Source organism: Zootoca vivipara, chromosome 15 (genome assembly GCF_963506605.1).
Source record: "Zootoca vivipara chromosome 15, rZooViv1.1, whole genome shotgun sequence".
In the NCBI taxonomy this organism is placed as follows: Eukaryota; Metazoa; Chordata; class Lepidosauria; order Squamata; family Lacertidae; genus Zootoca; species Zootoca vivipara.
The window spans coordinates 42,990,404-42,999,927 of NC_083290.1; the positions used below are offsets into that span (position 1 = coordinate 42,990,404).

General features: G+C 46.2%; 1 protein-coding gene across 1 annotated transcript in view; it reads left to right on the top strand.

The window, feature by feature from the left end:
• LOXL2 (lysyl oxidase like 2) overlaps window positions 1–9,457 on the top strand; it is an 85,912-nt gene extending 76,455 nt beyond the window's left edge. The window contains exons 12-14 of the mRNA XM_060268311.1: window positions 1,415–1,551; window positions 3,376–3,487; window positions 4,725–9,457. Of these exons, the coding sequence (XP_060124294.1) occupies window positions 1,415–1,551; window positions 3,376–3,487; window positions 4,725–4,795 (320 nt within the window). The 3' untranslated portion in view covers window positions 4,796–9,457. The remainder of the gene's footprint in view (window positions 1–1,414; window positions 1,552–3,375; window positions 3,488–4,724) is intronic.
• The last annotated feature ends 67 nt before the right edge of the window (window positions 9,458–9,524 follow it).

Here is a 9,524-nt window from a genome sequence, read left to right on the forward strand (position 1 = left end):
ATTCCTAATTTACTCATAAAATACACTCTAATGTAAAATAACCCATTCTGCTCTCATTTCTACTGGGGGTCTACTAAAGATGGATGGAGAAAAATGTGCAATTCACATTTAAGAATTCGTGATTCTCAAAACAGAATATGTACAAAATGAAATGTAACAATCCTTCAAAATTTGCACTTCTTCAAATGACAGTGCAGGTCTACAGGAGCAACAAAAAGTTTATTATTTAGTTCATTAAATTTGCTTGATTGGGGGGTGGGGGGGAACCACCTGAAAGCTGTTTAGAAGAGTCATACAAAGCAGTTTATACTGACAAAAGTTTTGGCCCCGAAAGCAAACATTCCTGAACATAACATGTGAAAATGCATATAGTTAGGGTGAAATTGCTTGTGAAAAATTGTATAGCAGGCAAATTTGCATATGTATATTATGAGAACACATATGCAAATGTGTGAGGATTTTTGTGTCAGCTTGTGAACTGATGTGAATTCTTGGCTGTCTTGACTTGGCTGTGTTGCGGTCCTCTTTCTGTTGCAAATTGATGACAATATTCATTCACAATTGGGGCAAGTGGGGTGAGGCAGAGACTCATTGGAAAGGGAGGTTCTGCTCCAGAGGCCCCAAGACTAGCTCTGCTTTAAACATGGTTACATCCCCACTTGGAACCCCTAGTTTACTGCTTGACACTTTCAGCAGAACACTAGAGCTGGAGGGGAGGCATAACAGCCCCTGGCAAGACTGGGGAAAGGAGAGAAAATAGCCATTGCCAACTAACCTGGGAGGGGCTGGTGTGCAGCTTCCCACGACCAAAGACCACCAAGACTCAGGGATGGCTTTTCAGAATTTAATGCTATATACATATGTACAGTTCAGAGTTCAAAAAGACATGACCGCCTATTCCAAGTCAGAATCCGGATCTACGCCAGCAAAGCAACCTCGGCCCGCTTCATTTCCTTCTTTGCTCCTGATGCTTTTCCTGTCTACGGACCTCAGGGGAGGGAGCAGGACCAGACCCCTCCCTCGAACTGCTAAACAGCCTCCTTGATTCTCACACTTCTGATACCTCCCCTGCTGCAGTACCTTCAGCCACCTTTTCTCCTGCGCGTGCGCCGGTAGCATCCCAGAGCTCCTCCGCCTCGCTCAGAGCCCTTGCACCGCCTTCCGGCTTGCGCTCCAGCCAGCCCCCCTCTTGCTCGGCTGGTCCCCTTAGTTCCTGTTCCTGGGCGAATTCGCTCCCCTCCCAGGGTCCCCTGACATCCAGGGCTGTAATTAAGCATCTGGAGCATCGCAACAAGGTTGGGCTTTCAAGTTCTACAGCCCAAACACTTACCTGAAGCCAGGACTTTCTAAAGGGCCTCTCGGCACCACACTGCTGCTAACATTTTTTCCACGTGTGCTTTCTTTCCCCCTGTAGGTTTCCAGAAGCAATATGAATGCGCCAATTTTGGGGAGCAAGGGATCTCGGTTGGATGCTGGGATGTGTACCGGCATGACATTGACTGCCAGTGGATTGACATTACAGATCTTGCGCCAGGAGAATACTTCTTCCGGGTAGGCTGGGATTCTTCAGATTCTGGAGTGCTATCAGAGTAGCTAAGAGCCAGTTCATGCCATCACCAAAACCAAGTGGTAGTAAACCTTTTAGGTGGATAGTAGCATTCAGGTTGCAGAGAATGGCAAGGAGTACTGCATGTTTAAAAGCCATATAAAAGGGGCCAGTTAAGAATGGCGTTTCAGCTCTAGGACAGGGGTGGCTGACTTGGGACCAGCAGATGTTGTTGGACTACAGCACTTGCCATTCTTGACTACTAGCCATGCTTGTTGGGGGGCGAGAAGCTGGAGTCCAGCAGCAGATTGAGGGCCACACCAGTTCCCTGTCCCTGATTTAGGAATCCTATAGATATTTTGCAACTTGTGAACTGACCATTAGGCAACCTACAAAACCATAATATGCATTGCTCAAGATACGTCTTCAGAGTTAATGGCAAATAGAAAGCAAAGGACAACTTGAATAAGTTTTTAAAATCCTGCTTGTGGTCACATTAAATATCAAGGTCTATTCATAAATACTGGATATGTTTGGTATAAGTATCAGCCTTGCATCACAGCATGGAATATATTTTATGCTATTCATTTTGTTTTAAGCTTTTTTATTATTTTATTATCTTGTTTTTGAACTCCTCTTGCCTTCATGACTGTTTTTATGATTTTTATAAGTAACTAGTTGGCCCTGCCACGCGTTGCAGTGGCTCAGTTTGTTAAATGGAGCCTCAGAGTCCCACTTCAGACGCCCCTCACCTTCAGAATCCCCGTTTTTCGTGTGTTATGTTTACATAGGCACATCCATGTCTCCCCCCCACCCTGTTGTCCCTCCTCCCCCCATCCCCTGGTTCATCCCTGTGATGGGCCCACCCTGTCCCAACCTATGACCTATTCACCCCCCACCCCCCACCCAGGCAGGCCCCTACCTCCACTTGGCCTAGTCTGGAAAGCGGCCTAGTCTGCTGCAGCCGATTCAGTCTGCTGGGCAATGTTGGGCCTTGTTGCTGCAAAAGGCCTGTTTTCGGTTGGTTGCTGTGGAATTTTGTGATGTCACCTGGTGGTGTGGCTTTGGAGGCAGCAGTGGGCGATCTGCCTTTCTATTGGATGCTGCTGGAGTCTTCAGAGCTTCTGCTGGTGATGTCTAATTTGGGCGCCACTTTTTCGTGTTTAATCATTATTTTAGGCGTGAAATGTGTGCTTTTTTGGAAAAACTTTTTTATACCAGATCCCTCCCTGATGGGCAAGATACACTTTGCCCTAATTTGATGCAATTCGGTTCAGAGGTTACGGAGGAAGGGTGTTACATCCGCGCGCACAGTGGGAACATTTTTATATATATAGACAAGGTCTTTAAAAAATGATAATGAAACCGCATTAAAATAATCCAGGTTTTTTTTTAATTCTGTAGCGTATATATAAATAATATTTAGTTGTGTTTAACCCACCCAACAATGGTGAACAATTGTGTCTGAAGTTGTGTAGAATGAGTAGCAAATAATTTCAGGAAAATAGATTTGTTTTCATTTGTTTATGCTGTTAATATGTGATGTTAAGTTCTCAAAAAGGATGAAAAAGTTCAGACACAAAGAAACAGGATGTGAGAGAGTGCAGAGAACTGTGGTCTCCAAAATTAGTCATACTTTGAGTAGACCTATTGAGTTGCATATTCCACACCTCCGCAAACAGGATAGTTTGACTACATGCAGCCCCAGCTCCTGAATCAGAGACACAATTGAAGCACCTTGATGGCACAAAGAAGTTTCCCCACTTCTGGATCAGGATCTATGTCTTAGATAAGATGGCCCTAAGATCCCTCTGTCTGTCCTTTCCCAGATCATTGTCAACCCAAACAAAGAAGTGGCAGAGTCCGATTATTCCAATAACGTCATGAAGTGCAAGTGCAAGTACGAACTTCACCGGGTCTGGATGTACAATTGCCATATAGGTAAGTTCATTATGGAAGGAAAAGAGAAGAGTCTAGTGACAAAGATGAGCTTTGCATCAAGGTGGTGATTCAGAGGGGACCTGGGGCCTTCCAGGTGTTGCTGTGCTGTCACCCCTGACCAGGCAGGCTGGGGGGGGGCTGGAGTCTCCCAACAACGGGGGTGTACAAGGATTCCTTCCTTTCTGTCCCCCCGCCCCCCATTTGTTAGAATGTCATTTGTTTAGTTAATGGGCACTAGTTTATTCACTTCTGTAACTCCCATTCATTTTCCTCTTGTGATGGATGTCATTGTGAAACTTGGCCTGTAACGCTGTCTGTTGCTTGGGAGTTTCCCACCCAGTTGGCATGACATTGCTAGGCATCCTACTACTCCTTCAATACCAGCCAAATTTCAGATAAAATCTACATTTCTTAGGCAGTTTTAAAATACAGGCAACTCCCCATTTGGACGGGGGATACATTCCAGGCCTCCCCACACATAACCCAAATCCCTTATATTGGGAGCACCCTGAAGGGGAACCAGGACTTGATCAGCTGGCATGTGGGGAGAAGGTGGCAGTGGCAACTGCTGCCGTGCTGCCCCACACATCAGCTGTCAGGAGGACTCAACAAAGCCCCCGTGTGACTCCGGCTCATGAGGAGACCCTCAGGCTCTGGGGAGAGTCTGCTCACAAGCCAGGACTCTTCAGGGTGCTCCCCATTTCCAGGTTCCCGGCACCATGTGTGTGTGTGTGCAGTTGTGTGCAAATAGAGTGTTCATAAATGGGATGTTGCCTGTATGAGGACCCTAGGAGCTTCCCATGAGACACAACTATTCCTCATCTGCCTGTCGCTTCTGTGTTTTCCATCCGCAACTGGCACAAAATATTTAGCTCTTCTACTATCCAGACACGCAGATTGGGGTCTCCAGTTTGCAAGGCACGCAGACTCAGCCTAACTCCTCCCTGTAACATTTCTGTGACCTGTACAGGCTGCAAGTGAAATTACTTGGTTTTTGTTTGCAACTTGTTTATCTGAATTCTCATTCGTTTGTTTTTTTTAACTTATGTACCACTTCATTACAAAAAAATGCTAGAGTAATTTACACAAGTAAACAAATGAAACATGACTTTTTAAAGAAAGTGCAACCCTAGTAAGGGACAATTTTAACACATGGCCTTCTGCTTTCAGACACAGGTAGCCAAACTTCCTATGACACTGTCTTTTCCCATTTTTCTCCCCCTCACCCCGACTACAGCTGATGCCTTCAGTGAAGAAATAGAAGAACAGTTTGATTTCAATGGACTCCTAAACAACCAAGTGTCTTAATTGCCCTCTTTTCAAAGAAGGAAGAATGCCTTTTCTCAAGATTTCCCTAACCACTGCACAGAAAACTAAAGTAATCAAGCAAACAACTATGAACTTTTAAAATTAGCTTTGTAAGTTATTTTCAAGTGTGTGCTCCATGCCTACTTTATGGTGTTCAGCAGAAGAAAACGGGTTGACACTTATTTCACATCCATTCCAGCTGAATGACGATTTTGCACTACCTGCAAGACCTCGCTACCCTTCGTGGGGATCCTAACTTATTCACAAGGAATTATTTGCAAGCTCTCATCAGGCCTTTGCTCACTGCGGTGCACAAAGGCAGCAGCGCCACCTGCCCACAAGCTGCGTAAAGGATGCCTGATGCTGCCAAAATATCTTCATTTTTAAGGGAATTCCTTTCTCGGCCTTTGTGTTCTGCCATGATAAAGATTTGAAAAATCTGACTCTACACCACTGACGCAGAACAAAGGAATCATGACCCACGGAGGTCTTGAGGCACTCTGTCGTATTAATTTCCTGTACTGTCACATCCTTGGCACCATCCCTCCTCTGACACTCAGTTTTGACAGGAGGTTTGAGAGACCACAGTGAGGAAAAATCTACCAAGTCATTCCATATATCTTGGTTTTTGATGCCACTAGACTGTGATTTTTTTTTTTTAAGGCAGTAAGCTATTCCCTTGCCTACATTTTCCCTTTGACCCATGCCTTCCTGCCACCCCCTTCACTTCCCACCCCCACCATGAATACTGCAAACAAGAAACCCACTACCAAAGATAACTAATGGCTTTATGCCCTCAAGGTTACACATCCCTTCTTATTAAGTCAGACTATCCTGTGATGGTGCAGGGAGGGAGAGCTTTTTAAAACATACACATTAGTAAATGCATAATGGTGCTGAGCACATGTGCCTCTGTTGGTTTGAGGCCATGCACTTGCATTGCAACAGGTGCCAACAAATCTACACCCTACTTGAATCTTTTAAAGTGCTTTTTGTCCAGGAAAAGAAAGAGCTGGTGTGATTTGTACTATTGCCAGTGACTAGAACCAGCTGGTGTCCTTTTATTGCATTTTGTTTTGTTTACTCTTCTGCTGCATGGTTAAAGAATGGGACTGCAAGACAGAATTAGATCAACCTTGCCTCTGTGGAGCAGACCACAGTTCATCTAGTCTAGCGTTCTGCTTCCAGAAGCAGACAGGCAGATGCTGCAGGATGTTCAAAAAGCAGGACAACAAAGATAACTGTCCCCCGTTTGTCCTAAGCACCTGGTAATCAGAGGTAAAAAGGTAAAAATCAGAGGTGTACTGTATCTGTCCCTAGAGGTTCTGCCATAGCTACTGGCCATTGGTAGAACAGGCTCTATGCCCCACTTGTTTTGGTACAATGAGTGAAGGAATTAAAAGGATACCTAAAGCTCAGGCAGAGAGCACAAGAGTGATTTGGGAGCTTTCCCTTCTTAGAACCTCTCCATCACCTCCCTTGTGTGATGTGTGAAAGTAAAAAAACTTCTATAACTGGAGAAATGAACTATAGACCCACACACGGTGCTATCAGAATTGTATTGTCCGCTAGTGGAGAGTCTAAAAAGCGAACTAGGTTCACCCCTCTTCTTAATCAAGGACTGAATTTTCCACAGCAAACCCATTCTCTCATCCTCCAGTTCAGGCTGCAAAATGAGAGTAAGAGTCGCTAGACCTTTTTTTTTGCATGATAAATGAGGATTATGGAAAGACATTTTAGCTATGCAAAGTACTATATGAATAACTTGATGGTGATGCTTACTGCTTGTAGATGTTTTGCAGTAATGCACAAGGAGGATTTCATTGTCTGTTATTCTTTCCCCCATGATATAACCTACCTCACAGGGGTGTTGTGAGGCTAACGGCCAGTTCACATAACCAGGCTAGGACTGGCCACTTTGTTCCTTCAGCAGGTGATGAGTGTGATCATTTGACCTGGAACCAAAGCCAGCAGTATGTCAAGTCACCCAAAGTCCACACTGCAATGATGCAAAGCAAGCTATGGGGGGGGGGGTCAAGCAGGCCTGGCACATGAGGGGCAGGAGAAGCCACACAGCATCCACCAAGTTGAGAAGGGAGCTGGATGAGATATCCAGAGGCCTTATTTGTGAATGATTGACAGGAGTAGTTTAGAATAGCCTGAGGACCACAACATAGGCCACCTCCATCCCTCCACCGTTGCTCCCATTATGCTGTAACCAAAACAGAAAAAAATGTTGTCAGGAGCTGGGCCAGGCAAGGTCTCGGACTACTTCTGCAAGGGAGTGGGGGGCAGGAATCTGCATTCTACCTATTCCACCACACTGGAGTTTCTCAGAAACTTTGCCTCATTTTGGAAGAGGGAGGCTTGTTCTTGAGACCTACTTGAGCCTGGCAGCTATGCTACGCCAAGTAACTGCCAGCGCAGCTCCTCCAATGTAGGACCACCTATGCAATACTGGGATCAAGAACACAGCTACATCCCATGCTGCCCAGGATGTGGCCATTCTGAGTGGCAATCAATAGAAGGGATTAGAGGAACATCAAAAGTTGCCTTCCAGCGAGTCAGACCATTTATCCATCCAGCTGAGCACCATCTACTCTGACTGGCAGGGGCACTCCTGGATCTCCAAGGGAGAGCCTTCCATCACCGGCTACTTAATTTTAAGATCAACAAGCCATGTTCTGCAGGTGCCAAGGATTAGCATAGGATTTTCTGCATCAAGGCATGTGCTCTGCCACTGAGCTGCGGTCCTTTGCCAGCACAGAAGCATGCAAGCAGGAGATGCCTCTCACCCGTCACACCTTCATGCAGCTGTTCAATTCAGTATGGTAACTGAAGGCTTGGCTATCAGCTTAAGCTCTACAGTTCTCCTCCTTCCCTGGCTGATACGGCCAGCAGTCAAACTCTTTCCATGTGACCTCAAGCTGCTTCTGGTGCCCATACACTCTGGGAAGAGCCCACATTGCTGAAGTGAAACAGGTGGGTATGCAGAGGTCAGTCCATAATTTAGCTAAGCAGGCTAAAGGCTTGCTCCTTGTTCAGAGCAATAGAAGTAGAACCTGAAGTGGTCACCCTGCCTGCTCCTGACTAGGGCTTTGACTGAGCCAGTGCTTCAACAATTTAGCCCCTGAGCCTCAGTCCAATGCAAGGGCTTCCAGTGCTTCTCAAACTTGGGTCCCCCAGCTGTTGTTGGACTACAGCTCCCATCATCCCTGAGCCCTGGTCCTGTTAGCTACGGGTGATGGGAGTTGTAGTCCAACAAGAGTTGGAGATCCAAGTTTGAGAAGCACTGGCTTAATCAGTAGCAGGCCGGCTCAAGCGGAGCCACAATGGGCTGACCTGGATTCCCAATGTTGAGCATTGCTGCTGGTTACCGAGGTGGAGCGGCATGGGAGCAGGGAGCTAGACACGGCCATGGAGCCAATCCATGACGCTCCATGGTCCTGAGGCTGCAGCTAAGCCAAGCCAAGCTCGCCACCGGCTTTCCCCTTCTTCCATTGGTAACTGGCAGCAACACGCAGCTTGGCAAAGTCAAGTGCTGGCTGTGGCCTTGCAACCCAAAGAGAGAGAGAGAGAGAAGATGACTCTCTACCTGACCCAAGTGCCGCTTCTTGACCACTGAAGAATTACAGCCACCTCCCACAATTTGAGAATGGGGGGGGGGGTAGGCTGCCAGGCAGGATTGAACTCCTATACTTGTTTGTTCCAGGCTGTTTTTTTTCCAAACACAACTTACAGCAAATGGGCAGTTTTCTCTCTCTTATCACTAACGGAGAACTTAAGATCCAGAAGGGGCCCCCTTCCCCCAAAAAAGGAACCAGCAAGAAGAGAACAGGAAGTAGTTGTTACAAGATAGTGGGCAACAGAGGATCCAAAAAACCACCGTGCATGTTGATTTGTGTATTAACAGCTTTAATTTTAAAGAAGAAAACCCAGAAAAAATATTTACAAACTTCAGTAAATAAGATATTGACTCCTGCAAACATGTCTCTCTCCTGTCTGCTTGTAAACTAAAACAGCCCTGGGAGGGGGGGCAGGGATGTGTGTCTCATTGGTTCTTCCTACATAACTGAATGGAAGTTTTCCTGCCAGTGCTCACCAACAGCAGACTAGAGCTGGGGAATCTCTGGCCCTCCTGATGCTGTTAAGACTCTGGTTCCCGTCAAGCCCAGCAAGCATTTGCACTGGGGTCAGAGATGGTTGGATTTGCGACCCAACAATAGGCAGAGAGTCCCCCACCCCTTAAGTATATATTCTGCCTCCATCTCATCTCTTCAAAGCACAGTGAGTCCTTCTGCTGGGAGAATGTCTAGTGGACAAATGGCAAGGAGGGGAGAAACACTTGATCCTTCAGCTGCTGCATTCCCCCCACAAGGAGATCCAAACCTGATTTTCAAACACACACACTCAGAACGTGAAATGGGTGAATGGAGGGGGCAGGGGGTACACCTTCTGCAATCCCACCCCTGGAAATTGCGCACTCTCCTCTCCACTTCACGATAGGTTTGGAAGAGACATGGAAAGGAAAACCAAAATTGTTTAGTTCCACCTTAATGGCTCCAAGGAACGTCCCGTGCAAACAAAACACCAGATCCCAGCCCCGGCCAACTTTTCAGAGCGCAGGTTTTTAAATTAAAATAATATCAGCCAAGTCACATATACATAGGGAAAAAAACTTTGTAAGGTATTTCGGTTATACTGTATTGCACGTGGCTAATTGGGACAG